The sequence below is a fragment of the Xenopus tropicalis genome, chromosome 4, assembly GCF_000004195.4.
Source record: "Xenopus tropicalis strain Nigerian chromosome 4, UCB_Xtro_10.0, whole genome shotgun sequence".
Lineage (NCBI taxonomy): Eukaryota > Metazoa > Chordata > Amphibia > Anura > Pipidae > Xenopus > Xenopus tropicalis.
This window is the reverse complement of record NC_030680.2, coordinates 123,583,188-123,602,868: the sequence shown is the minus strand read 5'-3', so window position 1 is coordinate 123,602,868 and position 19,681 is coordinate 123,583,188. Positions and strand designations below refer to the sequence as shown.

General features: G+C 43.7%; 1 protein-coding gene across 1 annotated transcript in view; it reads left to right on the top strand.

Moving 5' to 3' along the window:
- Positions 1–19,104, top strand: part of sfmbt1 (Scm like with four mbt domains 1) — a 56,914-nt gene extending 37,810 nt beyond the window's left edge. Inside the window, 11 exon segments of the mRNA NM_001374840.1 lie at positions 7,694–7,826; positions 9,854–9,967; positions 10,802–10,844; positions 11,504–11,565; positions 12,172–12,308; positions 13,454–13,563; positions 14,930–15,105; positions 15,902–16,080; positions 16,579–16,761; positions 17,385–17,513; positions 18,659–19,104. Of these exon segments, the coding sequence (NP_001361769.1) occupies positions 7,694–7,826; positions 9,854–9,967; positions 10,802–10,844; positions 11,504–11,565; positions 12,172–12,308; positions 13,454–13,563; positions 14,930–15,105; positions 15,902–16,080; positions 16,579–16,761; positions 17,385–17,513; positions 18,659–18,799 (1,407 nt within the window). The 3' untranslated portion in view covers positions 18,800–19,104.
- The last annotated feature ends 577 nt before the right edge of the window (positions 19,105–19,681 follow it).

The window sequence follows — 19,681 nt, the reverse complement described above, 5'->3', positions numbered from 1 at the left end:
TACGTTTAGCTATTAATATTTTAGAGAAATATCTAGAAGCAACATGCAAAGGAAGCCTGACTCCCTTACATACATGTGCCTTGTACTTTGCACCTTGCATGCAGTTCACCTTTGTATAAAGTGGTTATGCAGTTTTACACTTGAGAATGTAAATGTTTAAAGCTACAATGATACAATAATATATGGGGCATGTTTTTGCATACTTAAAGGGGTAGTTACATAGTAACATAGTAACATAGTAAGTTGGGTTGAAAAAAGACATACGTCCATCAAGTTCAACCATAATGCCTATATATAACCTGCCTAACTACTAGTTGATCCAGAGGAAGGCAAAAAAACCCCATCTGAAGCCTCTCTAATTTGCCACAGAGGGGAAAAAATTCCTTCCTGACTCCAAGATGGCAATCGGACCAGTCCCTGGATCAACTAGTACTAAGAGCTATCTCCCATAACCCTGTATTCCCTCACTTGCTAAGAATCCATCCAGCCCCTTCTTAAAGTTATATAATGTATCAGCCAGCACGACTGATTCGGGGAGGGAATTCCAGAACCTCACAGCTCTCACTGTAAAAAATCCTTTCCGAATGTTTAAATGGAACCTCCCTTCTTCTAAACGGAGTGGGTGCCCTCGTGTCCGTTGGAAGGACCTACTGGTAAATAAAACATTAGAAAGGTTATTATATGATCCCTTTATATATTTATACATAGTTATCATGTCACCTCTTAAGCGCCTCTTCTCCAGTGTAAACAGACCCAACTTGGCCAGTCTTTCTTCATAACTGAAACTTTCCATACCCTTTACCAGCTTAGTTGCCCTTCTCTGGACCCTCTCTAACTCAGTAATGTCCCGTTTGAGCACTGGAGACCAAAACTGAACAGCATATTCTAGATGGGGCCTTACCAGCGCTCTGTAAAGGGGAAGAATAACCCCCTCCTCCCGTGAATCTATACCCCTTTTAATACAGCTCAAAACCTTGTTTGCCCTTGCAGCTGCTGCCTGGCATTGCTTGCTACAGCCAAGTTTATTATCTACAAGGACTCCAAGGTCCTTCTCCATTATGGATTTGCCTAGTGCAGTCCCATTAAGGGTATACGGGGCTTGCATGTTTTTACATCCCAGGTGCATGACCTTACATTTATCCACATTAAATCTCATCTGCCACTTAGCTGCCCAGATTGCCAGTTGGTCAAGATCCTGCTGCAGGGATGTCACATCCTGGATAGAATTGACTGGTCTGCAGAGTTTTGTGTCATCTGCAAACACTGATACATTACTCATAATACCCTCCCCTAAGTCATTTATGAACAAATTAAACAAAAGTGGACCCAGTACAGAACCCTGAGGGACCCCACTGAGGACCTTATTCCAAGTAGAGAATGTGCCATTAACAACCACCCTCTGTACCAGATCCTGTAGCCAGTTTTCTATCCATGTGCAAACGGCTTCACTAAGACCAATAGACCTTAGCTTAGAAAGCAGTCGTTTGTGGGGAACCGTATCAAATGCTTTGGCAAAATCCAAATAGATGATATCTACTGCATCCCCAACATCAAGTTAATTTTTAGTATGTTATAGAATGGCCTATAGTTAGCATCTTTTCCATTGGTCTTTCATTTTTTATTTTTGAACTATTTCCCTTGCTCTTCTGACTCTTTCCTGCTATTAAATGGGATTCACTGAACTCTGCAGCCAAAAAAAACCTATTATTGATCTTTACAGTTTTATTGACATTGTTGCTTACCTTTCTATTTAGGCCCTCCTCTATTTATGGTCCTGTCTCTCTTTCAAACCACTGCCTGGTTGCTAGGTTAAATTGGATCCTAGCAACCAGAAAGCTGCTGGAATTCTAAACTGGAGAGCACATAAAGCTAAATAATTCAAATAAAAAATGAAGACCAACTGCCTCAGAATAGCACTTTCTACATTATACTTAAAGGGAGATTTATGTACTTACGGTTAAATCCTTTTCTCTCCAGTTCTAAAGGGGGACACAGGAACGGTGGGGTAAAGGGCCCCTCCCACCAGGAGGCAGGACACTGTAGTGACGTAAGAATTGTAGCCACTCCTTCTCCCTTTATCCCCCCTTGCTCAGCGAACAGCATTCAGTTAATAACAAACTCAAACAGGAACATAACTCCATTGAACTTATGCTACATGTACAGCTGAAATTGAACCCCAAGAGTTCCGGGGGGGAAGTCCTGTGTCCCCCTTTAGGACTGGAGAGAAAAGGATTTAACCGTAAGTACATAAATCTCCCTTTCTCTCACGTCCAAGGGGGACACAGGAACGGTGGGGACATACCAAAGATGCCCCGAATAAGGGAGGGAGGAACTCCTTAAGAAACTACCGCTTGGAGGATCTTTCGGCCAAAGGCCGCCTCCGCGGAAAGGTAAGTATTGAATTGATAAAACCGTGTAAAGGTGTGTAAGGAGGACCAGGTAGCCGCTTTGCAGATCCGGTCAGCTGATGCAAAGTTTCTATGAGCCCAAGAGGCTCCTAATGCTCTGGTAGAGTGAGCCCGTAACCGTAAGGGTGGCGTTTTCTTATGTGCCAGGTAGGACCGCCTGACCGCCTCTTTGATCCAACGGGCTATTGTGGTTTTGGTAGCCGAGAGCCCTTTTCTAGAGCCTGAGGGGATTACAAATAGGGACTCTGTTTTTCTAAGCGGTTTGGTACGCGAAGTATAAATCTTTAAGGCTCTCACCACATCTAGGCAGTGGAGCTTTGATTCTTTTTCGTTCTGAGGATTATTGCAGAAGGAGGGAAGAATAATCTCCGCATTGATGTGAAATGAGGATACCACCTTGGGAAGGAAACTGGGTACCGTACGTAGTACCGCTCTGTCTTCCTGGAAAATCAGGAAGGGTGGTGAACATGACAATGCACTCAGTTCTGAAACCCGCCGAACGGAGGCTATGGCTACCAGGAATACGGTCTTCCACGTGAGGAAATGGAGATCTACCGACTCCAGTGGTTCGAAGGGAGGCTCGAGGAGTGCCCTAAGTACCAGATTGAGGTCCCATGGGGGAATTGGGTGTCGGAATGGCGGGACCACTCGCGAAACCCCTTGGAGAAAGGTACGCACGTCTTCCTGTAGGGCCAAGCGTTCCTGGAACAGAATGGAAAGAGCCGAAACTTGTGCCTTCATGGAACCGAGGCGAAGTCCCTTGGCCAGACCGGCTTGCAAGAAGTCAAGAATTGTTGGGATACTGAGTTCCGTGAAATCCAGGTCGTTTTGGTCGCACCAAGAGTGGTAGCAATTCCATGTCCTGTGGTAAGCCTTGGATGTTGATGGCTTACGTGCTTTTAGCATGGTCAAGATTACTTCCTCTGACAGGCCCTTTTTTCTTAAGATTGAGGCTTCAAGAGCCATCCCATTAACGCGAAGAGATGAGGATTCTGATGGCGGATGGGACCCTGGGAAAGGAGGTCGTCCCTTGGAGGGAGCGGTACCAGAGCCTCCAGGGATAGGCTTAAGAGGTCTGAATACCAGGACCTCCGGGGCCAGCGTGGGGCGACTACTATGACCCTGGCCTCTTCTTTGCGAATCTTTTTGAGTACTCGGGGGAGCATCGGTAGGGGCAGAAAGATGTAAGCTAGGCGAAAGCGCCAAGGCATTGTCATGGCGTCTATCCCTTCTGCTAGAGGGTCTCGACATCTTGCAAAGAACCTGGGGACTTTGCGGTTGTGCCTGGTGGCCATTAGATCGACTTGGGGTTCTCCCCATCTGCGAACCAACAGCTGGAAGGCGTCTTGGTGCAATTCCCACTCCCTGGGATCCACCCGGTGCCTGCTGAGGTAGTCCGCCTCCCAGTTGTCTACACCGGGAATGTGAATGGCGGAGAGTTGAAGGGCGTTGTTCTCTGCCCAGTGCAGAATGGGAGCTACTTCCTTGTTTGCTGCCCTGCTCCGTGTGCCTCCCTGGCGGTTGATGTAGGCTACGGCGGTGGCGTTGTCTGTTTGGATGCGCACCGGTTTGTGTTGTAGCAGAGACTGCCAGGACTGTAGAGCTAGGCGAATTGCTCTTATCTCTAAGAGATTGATTGGGAGAAGAGCTTCCTCTGGGGACCACCAGCCCTGGACTGACCTCCCTTGGAAGGTCGCTCCCCAGCCCAGGAGACTGGCGTCCGTCGTAACAATCTGCCAGGAGGGCTCCGTGAACATCCGACCCTGCGATAGGCGGTTGGGGTTCAGCCACCAATTTAATGACCTCTTGATTCCCGTTGAGAGGAGTATTCTGTGGTGCAGGGAGGTTCTGTGCCAGCGTGTGAGAATTGTTGCCTGAAGTGGGCGGAGGTGAAATTGGGCAAACGGGACTGCCTCTATGGCTGAGACCATCAGACCGAGGACTCTCATGCACGTCTGAACCGTGGGATACTGTGAAGTCTTGAGGCGCATTATGGAGGATCGTAGCTTCTGTTGTTTGTCCTCCGGGAGAAACACTTTCTGTTGACAAGTGTCGAATTTCAATCCCAGGAAGACCATGTTCTGGCTGGGAAGAAGGGAGGACTTCTGGAAGTTGATCGTCCAGCCGAATTCTTGGAGGCACTGAGTCGTTAATTGAAGGTGCTGTTCCGCCAGATCCTTGGAACGCGCCTTGATGAGGAGGTCGTCCAAATATGGTGTTATAGACACACCACGGACACGGAGAAATGCTGCCATAACGGCCATGATTTTTGTGAACACCCGAGGTGCGGACGTAAGGCCGAAGTGCTGATTCTGGTAAGCGAATCTGAGGAACTGGTGGTGTTGAGGGAACACCGGAACGTGGAGGTAGGCATCCTTGATATCCAAGGATGCCAGATATTCCCCCGGTTCCATGGCTCGGATCACCGAACGAAGTGATTCCATTTTGAAGCGCTGATAGGAAATCTGTTTGTTCAGTCTCTTGAGGTCTAACACGGGGCGGTAAGACCCGTCCTTCTTGGGGACTATAAAGAGATTTGAATAAAACCCGTGAAAACGTTGGGCAGGAGGAACCGGGACGATGACCCCTGTGTTTAGAAGGGAGTGGACGATTGCCAAGAAGGCCTCCCTCTTGGTAGTTTGTGAGGGAAGTTTGGACATGAAGAAATGCCGAGGAGGCGGGGCATGTCGGAACTCGAGGCGATAGCCGAAGGATATCGTGTTTAAGATCCAGGGGTCTGAAGTGTGTGTTGCCCAAGCTTTTGCAAAAAAACGAAGCCTGCCCCCTAGGGTCTGGGCTTCCAAGGTTTTTACCTTGTAGTCAGGAAGTAGAGTTCTTGTCGCTAGCGGGCTTGTGCTGGGGCTTCTTAGCCTGCCAGGTGGATTTACCCTTGTTGGGAAACCGCTGTTTAAATGAGGAGGAGGCACGCGGGGGGGAGCTACTCTTGAAGTTGCGAAAGGTTTGGCTACGAAAGGAACCACCTCTCTTAGCACCAAAACTAGGTTTTGGTTTGTTTTGCGGAAGAAGTGTGCTTTTCCCTCCCGTTGCTTGAGAAATGATTTTTTCTAGTTCTTCCCCAAAAAGCCTCGATCCCTTGAAGGGTATGGCAATAAGGGATTTTTTGGAACTGAGGTCAGCCGACCAAAGTTTGAGCCAGAGAGACCTACGAGAAGCTACAGAGAGAGCTGAGGAGCGAGCCACTAACTTTGCTGCATCTAGAACAGCTTCGCCTATGAAGGAGTTGGCTTCAATGATATAAGATACCAGTTGAGGAATTTGGGCTGGGTACCCTTCCTCTTGTGATAACTGAAGCAAGGTGTTGGCCCAGGCCTCAATGGCTCTGCTAACCCAGGCAGAGGCCAGGATAGGGAGTAGTGCTGACCCTGAAGCAGAAAAGGAAGCCTTAAGAAACCCCTCCAGCTTTTTGTCTGTGGGGTCTTTAAAGGCTGATGCATCTGGTACTGGTAGGGTTGTGGCTTTTGATAACCTAGAGACAGGAGCATCTACCACTGGAGGAGAGCTCCATTTGTCAACAAATTCCTTAGGAAAAGGATATTGTTTAGTAAAGCGCTTAGTTGCCTGAAATCTTTTCTCAGGAGTCTGCCATTCATCCTGAATAACTGCCTGAAGTTGCTCATGGGCCGGGAAGGCCACTGAGGCCTTGCTATGTCTTTTAAAAAGGCCTTTTGCTTTACCTGCGGCAGAATCTGGTTCCTCAATCTGCAATACCTCCAGAACTGCTTTTATGAGATGGTCTATATTAGAAGAAGAGTCCGTAGATGTACTACCCTCTTCAGAATCTGAATGTTCAGAGGAAAAAACCTCTCCTTCACTGGTCTCACCCTCAGATGGAGAGGGGCTGGAAGAAAGAAGTTTTAGAGTGGCTTCTTTTCTACCCAAATCACGCTTGCGCTTGTTTGTGGTAGCTGGGGCTTCCGCCATTTTGCCAAGCATTTTGTCAATAGAGGAGGCAAGCTGTGGTATAGCTTGTAGGGATTGAGAAAGGCAGATGGCCCAAGCTGGCGCATCAGAGGATGCCTGTGGGGCTGATGCAGTAGACTGCAATGAGCCGGTCTGAGATTGTTCAGAAATACCCGCTGACTGAGATTCAGGGGGCTCTGCAGATGTAACCCGAGTGCTGCAAGATGAGCAAATAGGGTTAGGCTGGGCCTCCTTAAACTTGTTAAGGCACTTAGTGCAGGCAAAATATGAAACTACCGTTGGGAGTTGTCTACCTCCCCTGATAAATAAATCCCCCCTACCTTCAGCCATAATGTAGTAAGTAATGTACTTTTTACCGTGCTGGAGCAAGGAGAGAGCGGAGAAGGAAAGAGCTATTAAGCTGCGTGTGCTGAGTAAGGCAAATGGGCGCGAATGGCGATGGCGCGCAGTTCCGCCTGATATAGGGCTAGTATTGCGAGCCGCGCCATCAATAAGTGGACGCGCCAGCGTGCGCAGATGACGTCATCGCGCAGGCGCGCCCAGCGCGCCCTGGGAGAACGAAGCAAGGCTGAGGTATGGGGTTATCAGGGGGAGTACCGCGGTAGCTTACCAATGTAAGAGCTAGTGCGATGCACTTGTCTTGCATGCTCCCCACCGGGAGACTTTCTGCTCCGTGTATATACCTCTAGGGTATCGGAGGGAATCCATCGTAGGGGGCTGACACTTGGAGCACAGGCAGAAGACTGGCTCAGGTCTCACCCCGGGTGTCGGTGCTAATCACCGACCGATGATGTCCTTTAGTAAGGCCCTGTAGGGCCAGTCCATACCTCCTGTGACGAGGACACAGAAAAAACTGAATGCTGTTCGCTGAGCAAGGGGGGATAAAGGGAGAAGGAGTGGCTACAATTCTTACGTCACTACAGTGTCCTGCCTCCTGGTGGGAGGGGCCCTTTACCCCACCGTTCTTGTGTCCCCCTTGGACATGAGAGAAAGTTAATTTAAAGGTGATCAGCCTCTTTAATTGAACATCACAGTTTAAAGGACTGTACTAAAACTTCCAGCAATACCTTTATTTCTTGCTGACAGACATCATGATATTCTACCCATGAAATGTACAGATAATCTAGTAGGTCCTTAGCACTGTCCTTCTGCACAATAACCTGTACTGTAGGCTTAAGGGCACAGTCTCCTGTACAGCAGTGTTAAGAAAGATACAAAAGAAGGATCTGGGAAAGAGAAATCATTGGGCGCGATGCTGGGTGGTTTAGAGCAGAGGCCTTTCATTATAATTATTTACCCATTGATTTTTCTCTTCTACCTTCGCATGTTCTCTACTTTTTTAGCCACAACCGCAGAGCGATCATGTCTTCCAGGAACAAATGAAACTAGAGGCCGTCAACCCTTTCCAGCAAGAGGATATCTGCATAGCTACAGTCACCCAAGTCATGGGCCCTTATATCAGGCTGCAGTTGGAAGGTACATTGCTTCTCTTCCCTTCTACACTTGGAAGTAAAAAAAAAAAAAAAAAATCTTTATGTAATGTATAAAAAAAATAAAAATAAATAATAGCAGCCTTGCATGTTCCTAAATGGTCTTGATTTTATTGCATAAGGAATATTTATATAGATATGTACATTCTTAAGGGATTTTTAGAAGCGTGTTTATCAGTGGGTGAAAGTTAGGGTTCACTTCTAAAAATCGAAAGAATAGAAAGTGGTTGGATTTTTCTGTGGTTAAAGTTCTTGTTTTTATAAATCTGGGCTAAACCAAACCCAAGAGCCCAGACTCAGTAGTACGGATTTGTGTTGCTGGATGCCGTTTGTTTCCAGGAGGGTGTCCCCTTGGGGCATCACATATTGCCTTAATTGATAGATCGGCAGTGGTGTAACTACAGAGGGCGCATATCTTGTGGCCATGGTTGGGGCCAGCTTTTCACCATCTTCTTCTGCAGAAAAGGGTGAAAGGCAGGCCAAAACTGGCAATCTGTGGAATCTGGCAGTCATTAATTAGTGGGCTGGTGGGGAACTGCTGGGCCTCTTTATACTTGAGATGCCATGGTCTATTTTGGATCCCAGTCCAGACTGGGACAGATTCATCAAAATGTGAGTTTAGAGCTTAACACATAAAAACTCACCCACATTCTATTCATTCCTATGGGATTTTTAAAAGCATATTTATCAAATAGTGAACTCTTAACTTTCATCAGTTGATAAATACACTTCTAAAAAAAATCCATTGGAATGAATAGAACGTGGGTGAGTTTTTGTGAATTAAAGTTATTTTGATAAATCAGCCTGCAAGTATTAGGGAAGGTAAGATTAAAAGGGACTTCATTAAAAACATAATAAAATTGGTGTAAGTACTTTTGGAAGCGTATTTATCAAATAGATAGTTCTAACTGTCACCCATTGATAAATACGCTTCTAAAAATCCCATAGGAATGAATAGAACATGGGTGAATTTTTATGTATTAAGCTCTAAACTCACATTTTAATAAATCTGCCCCCTTCTTAGAGGGAATTGCAGGTGTACCATGACTTTGCACGGGTCACTGGTCATCTGCGATTCTGGTGCACATGGTTCTCATAATCTTTCACACAGAGAAATTCTAAATTTGGCTAACTCCATTCATTACTGTGTCTCAGGAAACGCTCCATCGTGTCATTTAAAGGAGAAGGAAAGGGTACTAATGAGTTAATTCCTATCTAGAGGCTTACATCCAGTGCAGTCATTTATTTGTCATTTTATGATTGGCATCATAAAAAAAACGCTGGCTTCTTTAAAGGAAATAGGCATCATGCCATGCCCCTGCACTTAGACCAAGACCCGTGTACAAGCACGTTTGCCAAGACCATTTTTCAACATGAATTTTTGAAAGTTATCAATTTGTGGTTAAGAAAAATGTTAAATAAGAAGTTGCTTCTTGTCATTATAATGCAAAGTTTTTATAAATATGTCCCTTGGCATCATTTACAAATGAGGTGCATTGTGCAAAGTGCAGTATCTGGTCGCAAAAGGCTGTGTGTTTTACCCACATTTAACCCTTCTTTCCTGGAATTCAGCATAATTGTCCTGTGTTGGGAGTCGCTCCTGATGTTCATGAATTGGGTGCAAATTGTGGCTACTGTTTTCTGGAAATGGCCTTAATAAAACAGCATTAGGTTGTGAGTCTTTTGTTCTACTGTACTGCGAGATCCATGGAATTACCACCACGCCAAGGGCTAAGGGTAGCAGTAGTGGCAAGGTTTTCCAGCATCAGTAGATGCACTTTCCAGCAGAAGAGGCAGGGTGGACTTAATGGCACCTTAGTTTAATTATGCACCATTAACCTTTACAACATTTGCCTCCATTTTAGTGTAGCTAGACTTGTGCTTGCATAAAAAAATTACCTTTGCTATATGAATGTGTCTTTTTACCCCACACACTAACTAGGGGTTGTATCTTTACCTGAGCCATGTTGATATTAATTACCGTTTGAGTCATTTGTCTTCCTTTCTCATCAGGCTCTAAGCTGCCCATTGCAGAGTGCATTGTGCATGTGGAATCCATGGACATCTTTCCAATGGGCTGGTGTGAGACCAACGGACACCTTCTGTGTGCCCCTCCTCGAACTAAAGGTGTGATTTTTCTTTATGTTCATGTTTAGAATATATAGGAGGAGTAACTTTTAAAGGGGTTGTTCACCATTAAATTAACTTTTTGTGTGATGTAGAGAGTTGCCTTTGGTCTTTAATTTTATTATTTAGGTTTTTGAATTATTTATTCATTTTTGTAGCTCTCCAGTTTGGAATTTCAGCAACTATCTGGTCGCTATGGCCCAATTTAACCTAGCAACCAGGCAGTGGTGTGAATGAAAGACAGGATTATAAATACAGGACAGCCTATGTGTCAGTGACACCCATTTGAAGGCTGGAAAGAGTTAGAAGAGGAAGACAAATAATTTAAAAACTATAAAATAAAAAATGAAGACCCATTGGAAAGTTGCTAAGAACAGGCTATCCTATAACATACTAAATGGTAATCTGAAGGTGAACCACCTCTTTAAACAGTTACATTTCATTGGTTAGTTCTTTCTCGCTATTGACTAGTCCTGGAGCAGATTTTAGAGCTATTACCACATTACTACCATATTGTTTAGCTAGAAACATTTGTTGAGTGCAACAGTACTAAAGGATCACAGATTAAGCCAGTACTGCTGTATTGACACATGACCTGTTTGATGACTTTTTCATTGTGCCTTTTCTAAAGTTAAACTGTACCCTTCTTTAAACCTGTTAAAAATATAATGGATTTATTAGTTAAGGGCATAATACAGGATTGTGGGTTTACTCTTCATGGCTCAATTAAAATAAACTTAACAACATTGAGGGAGACATTCATTATTAATATGTAGGACTCAGATTAGGGTTGCTTCTATAAACTAAGTAACTCTCTGCCTTTTAACCCTCTAGTAAGTCCACCTAAGGAAACGGTTACCACTCAGCATGAAAAGCCGTAAGTACTTTATATCTGTTCTGAATACTCTGTAATAAGCAATTCGAAATCTGTCAAATCTGCAGGACATCCATCAAAACTGAAACACTGCTCCTACAGCTGGATCAGACAGTATAAACTATTTAGTAACCTGCGTTCAGCTTTATGTAAATGCAATGGTTATAGGTCTTTGTATTTTACTTTAGGGGCCATTTAAGATCCCCAAGTGTGCAATGAAAGCACTCCTTAATGCTGGCTTCCAGAGCATGTTTCTCCTCGGGGTTGCTGAGCTCCAGATTAAAAATCCAGCACTAAGTGCAGAGAGCAGCTTTAGGAGGCGCAGCCTTAGGGCAGGCAGTAAGGACAGGGCCCTGTGTACTCCTTACCTCTAAATAATGCGCTAGGTAGGGGGCAGGAGAGGGATGCCTTTAGATCTTATCCAATATGAAGTGCACAGGCTTGTGTCTATTTGCACAATGCATCACTTCGCATTGTGCAAAGTGCAAAAAAACTGCAGTTTTTTGCATCTATCTGCACTTTGCACAAGCTTGGTGCATTGCAAATGAGCCAGGTTATCTGTTTTTACCTGATTCGCTGCTAGCCATGCATGTTGGTCTTGGAAAGTTACATCTAATATTTTGCTTCATATGATGACACCATGACTATGTGTTCTGTTGTAGAATCCCATCCTCCAAGAATGTGAATGGTCTAAGCACAACAGAGCCTGCACCCTGCAAATTTAGTAAGTAAACTTCTATTAGTGTTGTAGAGGCATGGGATCTCTTATACAGAAAGCTCTGAATTACAGCAAGGCCATCTATAATACAGTGCATTTTAAACAAATTCTGATTTTGTAATTATTTCCTTTTTCCTCTGTAATAATAAAACAGTACTTTGTACTTAATAGTAACTAAGCTGCATGAATCCATTTTGAAAGCCTCAGATTTCTGTGGCACAGAGACAGGAGTGGTGGCAAAAAACGAGGATGTGCTATGTGGTTATCTCTCACAAACCGTTTATATACAAAATGCATATTCTTCTTTTCAAATCTAGGCCTCTTCTTTATGTAAACTATTTGTACTTAATTGGGGGGAAACTATTTTCATTTCTTGGTCAAATGCCCTCTTTCTGTAACCCATAAGAGAAAGGAAAGAGCATAATTAAAAAACATTTGGCTGTGTTTGCAAATGAACAGCACATGACAAGTCAGGTTTGTGCGCCCTCCAGTCCAGCAGGATTCCAGTAATCCTAATGGTAAAAATGAAAAACCAATTAGCACGTGTACTATCGGAACTTTGCAGTGAATGTTTTAAACCAGCGTCCTTCCTTTGCTCTCCCTGCCACTCAGACTCCAATGGGAAGTACCTCTGCCCAAAGATATACTTCAACCACCGATGTTTTTCTGGGCCGTATCTGAACAAGGGGAGAATAGCAGAACTGCCGAAATCTGTTGGGCCTGGCAGCTGTGTTCTGGTCTTAAAAGAGGTACAGTCGTCACTCCATACTACTATAATATTATCCATCGTGACAGTTTATTGATTTCAATTTTGATATTTTTTTGTCTGCTCTTGAAAAACATAATGTATATACATTTAGTCAGTGTGTGACTGAGGTGCCAGGGGTTCACCAAATATCCTTTGACAACCAGCCCACTTATTCTTTCAGTAGTATATTCTCTCTTTATCTACGCTCAACCGTATTTCCTTCTGGTTTTTTTCCTCTTTGTCCTAATATAGAAATGATTGTTGGCAGTGGGCCAGCTGACATGGCCTAATGCTTGGGTCAGCAGGAGTGTCCATTGACACCTAGGCCCACCAGGAGTTTTATTGGTATTCTGGTGAGCCCATCTGACATTGCATTTAGTACCCATTAATTGAGAGCAAAGTATTAGAGCTTTTGGTGTTTGCATTCAGATGTTTGAACAGCACAGTCCTATTGGTTTCTTAAGTTGTGACATCCTCTAGGGAGTAAAAGCACTAAGGCTCCCTAGTGCTTGTTTCTTAAGCACTTCTGCCCTTTTGGAGGCCGCACTCTGCACTGAACAGCGGATAACAAAATACAGCGCCCAGTGAAGAGCGCAGTGTCAGGATTTGTATTTCTGCCCAGCCTTTAATGCCAGCCCTAAGGACAGGGCCCTGATACGAGCTGTGCGTCCTGCCGCTCCTACCTTGTGCCCCTATGCCTGATGCAGGCAGTGTTTCAGGCAAAGTGCAGTTTGCAGGTTTCTGTGCTCCAACATAAAGCACAGAGGCCTGAAGCTGTTAGTGTACACCCAGGCTCAGTGTGAAAAGTGCAAATGCACATTGCCTGGGTTTGCAAATAATTCCTTTACTTTCTTTACAGAGGGCAAGCTATTGGCATAGTTGTCCTAATGAAATGCAAGTACATGATAGCTAAACTATCCCTTTAACTGACTGGGTGGAAAACTAAATCAAAAGGGAATGGAATGCATGCAAATCATTGCTGTCCTCTAGGGATATATTTTTCATTACTGTACCTAGCTGATCCTAGGCACACCCTGATGAATAAAATGGTTAATCCTGCTTACTTATTTTTTAAGTTCATCTGACATGCAATGACAGATTTTTTTCATTCCCTTCCCTATACCCATGTCTCTTTTTTGATGACAGGTCCTATCTTTGCTCATAAATGCTGCTTATAAACCCAGCCGAGTGTTACGGGAACTTGAACTGCAGGAAGATTCTTCATGGCCCCAACACACAGAAACTATCAAAGCAAAGTAAGCCATCCCCATGCTCCCATCACACGTAGTAGCAAATATTCTTACAATACCTGCATTCATAGTGCTCACATTAGCCATACATTGGCCAGAGATTGTTCTGGAAGGCCAAGAATTAGGGCAGTGGAGTAACAATAGAGGAAGTAGAGGGTGGGGCCCTGGGGGACAAGAGGGCCCAGACTGTGTGTGTGTGTGGGGGGGGGGGGTCTTATGGTATGCCTTAGTCATTTAATAAATGTAGAACGGAAATCAGGCAGTAGTTTTTAAAGGAGAAGGAAAGGCTAAGTCACTTGGGGGTGCCAAAATGTTAGGCACCCTCAAGTGACTTTAATTGCTTACCTTTTATCCCGGGCTGGTGCCCCTGTTAGGAGAAAACCACACCAGCCCGGGGTAGCTGCGAGCGTCTCCTCTTCCTCGTGCATGCGCAGTAGAGTGAAAATCTCAAGTTTAACAAAAAAGTCGGCTTTTCACTCTACTGCGCATGCACCGGCCCAGGGATTTTGCCGACACAAGAAGGAAGCGCTTTTCTGCAGGTAAAGGATAAGCGATTAAAGTCACCTGGGGGTGCCTAACATTTTGGCACCCCCAAGTGACTTAGACTTTCCTTCTCCTTTAAAATCCATGATCACAATCCTTATTGTTTTAGTGCAAGAAAAAAAAATAGTTTTAAAAAATATGCATGTGATGCAGAACATGATTGTGGCTTATATAATGATTATCCCTATCCCTTTCCACAATTATTAGTAAATCAGGCCCTTTATGTTTCTGAGTAAAGCCAACCGATTGAATGTGAGTAACAGGGCGACGGCAGACAAACTGTTGGGTTCAAAAGTACTGGGGAGCCTGTAGCCATCCTGATTAGAGGTGGTCATACGCAAGCAGATTTAAGCTGCTGATTTGGGCTTTGCAGACCAAGTTGGCAGCTTATCTGCCATATATAGGGCCCTCCAAGGGATCTGCCCAAGCGATAGCTGACCACAATTTTCCTATAAGCTTTACTATAAGCTGTTGAAATCTAAAAAATAGAACTGTAAACATATCTTAGAAACAAATTATATATTGTCTTTATCGAAATACTGTATTTGGATATTTGTTAAGAATCGAGAGGGAAGGAATGTCATGTGCAAAGATCATTTTGATCAGATGAGGAAATACCAAAGAAAATACAGTTATATAAACATATATGTTGGGAAGCTGATGTGTGTGAGGGCACTGCCCACTCTGTCTGTGAAACCCTGCGCCCTGTGGAATGAAAATTCTTCAGGACAGAGATGCATAGAGTGTGCAACTAAAGTGAGGCCACATCTGGCCTCTAACAGTCTATTTTGACAGCAGTTTCATTCCATTATGTTATGTTTTGCTTCAGGTATAAAGGGAAGACCTACAGATCTACAGTGGAGCTTGTGAGAACATCAGACCAAGTGCCTGACTTCTGCCGAAAAACCTGCCTCAAACTGGAATGCTGCCCTAATCTATTTGGACCTCAAATGGTGCTGGATCAGTGTTCAGAAAACTGCTCTGTTTTAACAAAGACCAAGTACAGTAAGGAATTTTTATGCAGATTTATAGTCTGTGTGTGTAATTGGATGTTGCAACCACTAAAATCAAATTAGAAGGAATAAGACCACAGGGAAGACTTTAGTTATGGATGTTAGCAGGCCTAGATCATCTGGTAATAGTGGCACTGATGCCATGAGGCAAGTTGAGAATCTTTGCTAAGGTGGCAGTGCGCTGCAGGTTATCAGGGGCATCAAAAAGCCTCTCCTGGTAATGCCTAAGAGCCAAAATTCCAATATTTTAAGTATTTTGGCTCTTTTAGTGCACAGAGCATTATTGCACTGTCTTCACTAATGATGCACACCCACCTTGACCCCCACAGAAGTTATGAAAGGTAGGTGCAGTGGGAGGGAGGGAGTGGTATTGGAAAGTGCACCTCAGGATGGCCAGGGCACAGAATTGCCCCTTTCTGGCCAATGCTGCTGTGAGCTGCCACATGCCAATGGACTGGCCCTATTTGGGACTGTTTGTGCCAATTTGCACTTGGAATTCCAGGACCTATTTTAAGTCTGTGATAGACATGGAGCTTGTTAATTAAGGGGGATGCAAACGGCAAAATCTGCTTAAGGCTGAGCCATTTTAAAGCTTTTTGGGCAAATAAACAAACCACAAGTTGTTTAGTTCTTCAAAGTGAAAAAATACAGTTTTTTCTTAACTGGATTGGTCAGAGTATGACTTCAAACTGTTCTTGTTTAGGTTGATGAGGGCACAGTGTTTGTAATGTGAGCTACTCAGTTGTACTAATATATAATCAGCCCCTTTCTTTATGTGTTATTTGCAGCTCATTATTATGGGAAGAGACGTGGAAAAAACCTTACCAATCCTACAGGGATTCTGCGAAGCATTGAAGCTGCCCTGAAAAAGCCAGCTAAAAAAAGGAGAAGAAGGAAAAACTTCTTTGTGCACAAAAAGAAGCGCATGTCAACTTCAGTGGATAACACACCTGGAGGGAGTCCGCAGGTGGGGCTCCTGTAGGAACCACTGGGGGTTATTTATCAGCTTATTTAATACAAGTGTATTTTCTGGCATTAATACAATGTTCTTTTGTGTGGCATTGTTCTTTTAGGACTGTGGGACTTGTATGTTTTCCCACCAGCGATTTACATTATTGCCAGTGGAAAAGCATTCAGAGTCAGTTGTCTGTACTAGAGGATATGAATCGTAGTGGGACTAATTTTCTCATTTGTCAGGGCCCCTTAGTGGTGCTCCAGAAAAGTAGGAGAAAGACCCAGAGTTATCGGATAAGGTGCTAATTGTTGAGAGAAGCCGCAGAGCAAAAGAGCTGTGATTTGATATCAAAGGGTTAATTTTTTTTATTTCAGTTTTGTGTGGATACACTAGAAAGGTTATGTAAATGGGGAAACTAGCATATTGGAATCCTGATGGTTAATTAACAAAAAGTGAGGAAATGTGTAGTTTTGCTAACATTGTCATATAAATAATTGTCATGTTATTCAGGGGAGTGATGAAGAGGAGGACGAGGAGGATGAAGATGATTCCCATAGTAAGGATCAACAGGAAGGGTCGGAAATCTCAGGGAAGGGCTCCTCCTCCACATCCCCTACTAGGAGTGAACACTCCCTAAGCACTGAGAAGAAGAGAAGCCATTTGTTCTCAGACAATGAGAAACTACTTACAAAGGTACGACCTGAGGAAGAGCTTACAGTCACCTTGGTTTTCCTTATTGTATGGTAGCAAAGCATTAATAGAGGTCATTTGATGTACCCGATTACAAGACAGATTTAGACAGAAGCTGGGACCTAAGCATCAAAGTATGATGCACTGACAAGAGCTAAGGCAGGTGGAACTTAGTTTATAGGGATGGTTCACCTTTAAGTTAACTTTTAGTATGTTACAGAATGTCCTATTCCTATCAACTTTGCAATTGGTCTTCATAATACTATTTTTTTATTTTTTACCCCCTAATTACCCCTCTCTTCTGAATATTTCCAGCTTTCAAATGGGGGTTACTGAGCTGGCAACCAAAAACTATTGCTCTGTGAGCTTACAGTTTTATTATTATTATTGTTGTTACCTTTTATGCCTTATTTTATATTTTATGCCTTATTTTATATAAGGCATATTCCAGTCTACTGCCTGATTACTAAGGTATACAAGACCCTAGCAGCCAGTTAATTTAAAGGTGAACAACCCCTTTAACAAGTATGTTTATATGTGTCTGAAAATGTCTCTTTAACCAGCCTGTATTTATTTCCATTAGAGAAGGTACATGTGCCATAAGCTTTGTTCTTTTCATCCTGCAGGACATTCGGATAGAGCTGAAGGAACCTCTCATCCTGGACAGTAGTCCGTTGGATTGGACTGTCAACGACGTCATCCAGTATATCAAATCCACAGACTGTGCTAATTTGGCAAAGCACTTTCAGGAACAGGTATAACATTGAAGGGAAAATTTCTGTCATATTAACAGCCTCCTGAAATGCAGTGGATGTTTAATGAATCTGTTTAACAAATAATTGGGCTATTGTACACAGGGCAAATTCATTTTCCAACTTGGTAGGTGGATGGCAAAACACTTGAATTTTCCTCTTCGTAGACTTACCTGGTCCCTCCCAGTGCAGGTGTTTATTGGTCAGAAGTTTATCAGCAAGTGTTTCCAAGCAGTGAACACCTGATCACAGATGCTTTGGCAGGGTCAGAGTAGTCATAACCCTTTAGTTGGCCATACACATTACAATACGCTTGTTTGGTTATAATGCAGTCTGTTGGGGCCCATAGCCTAGGGGCCATGTATGGCTAGTCTATAGTCTGTGTATGTGGTAATGCATTATCCAAGCCATAGGTAAGCTGTTCTCGATGACTAGGTATGAGTTACTATCACTGGGGGGGGTGCTAAAATGTTAGGCCCACCAGTGTAATCACTTACCTGAAACCCCCGCCAGTGCTTCTCTTAGGAGAAAACTGCTCAGGCGGAGGTGTATGCGAGCGAGCACTCCTCTTCCTCCTTTGCTCTTTGCACATGTGCAGTAGAGTGAAAAGCCAAACTTTAAAAGATGGTCTTTTTGCTCAACTGCGCATGCACGGGCCCCCGGGATCTCTGCAAAAGGAGAAGAAAGGAAGAGAATCACTCGCCTGCATTTACCCCTGGCTGGTGCAGTTTTCTCCTAACAGGAGTACTGGCCGGGGGTTTCAGATAAGCAATTACAATCACTGGGGGTGCCTAACATTTTGCCACCACCTAGTTTTTCCTTCTCCTAAGCAATTAAGCAAGAAAATAAACAGAGCTGCATATGTAATAACCATAGCTGTTCTATACTTCACAAAGTCCTTGCATAATTATTGTGTATCATTTGGGGCCCCCACCATGTCATGGTTACTTTTGGGATGCACTGTAGCTGCAGGCATTGCTGTTTTAATATATTTGGGATAATACTTGCTCTTACTGGACAAGTAAAGATGGCACAGAGGAGACTAGCGGTGCAGGGAGCATAAGAGAGAAGCTATGGTGTAATACACACATTAGTATGTATTCTAAGAAAAGACTAATTGCCTTTTCACTGTTTCCCCTTTCCAACAGGAAATTGATGGGAAGGCGCTGCTCCTCCTCACTCTCCCTGCTGTGCAGGACTGCATGGATCTCAAGCTCGCTGCTGCTGTCAGACTCTGTTACCACATAGAGAGGGTAAAGCTGGCTTTCTACCAGAGCTTGTCCAGCTAAGGCATGTGGGAGGCATCATTGCCACCCATTTACTACAGGAAGCTTATTGATAATCACCGCAGTTCAAAGAATATTTTTTTATTAAAATGGTTGTGCTGTCACCCTACGCAAATTGACGCAGGATAAATGGAATTCACGTGCCCTAACTGGGAGGATTCCTATAGTCACGCATTTCACACTTGTGCTCTCACGCGCTGAGAATGCTGGGGAATGTAGTTATTAACAGCTGCAGTATTAAACCACAAGTTTAATATTGCTGCCTTAAGTGATTTGCACTTTTGTAAGTACTGACGTGGTGTTTACACCAGGCTATATAATATAGGTATAATGATTTCTGTTTTACAGCAAGGTCAGCAAGAACATTAGCCACAGAGAACTACTGAACAGTAAAGGTGTTATTGCTGTGGTCTGTGGCAGCCTTCCATGGACAGTAAAATGCAAAGCGTCACAATGTTTTGTGAACACACTCAAAACAATACAAACAATAATTTACCTTTAAGAGTTGGAACATAGAAATAACATAGTCCTTTTAACTCATGTCAGTAAATTAGAGCTGGCCTAGTCTGTTCAAAATATTGATTGAATGGATTCTCCTTAACTGACCTGTAACTTTCCTTTTTTTAAACAAAAAAATTAACTGCAGCCATGCTATTTAGGCACAATAAAAGCCTGGTTTATTTTTTAAGAACCATGCTAGCCTTTGCCCCTCCATTCATGGCAGAATTACTACTCCAGAAGTTCTGGGAGTTCTGCAGCAGTGAGAAAAATCTTAATGAAAAATAACATTAGATGGTGCAGTTCTCCTACATAAAGAAAATTTGTAAAACTTTAGTTTATCCTTGATTTAAGTTAAGTAGCTGATAAATATTGTTGTCTTCCACA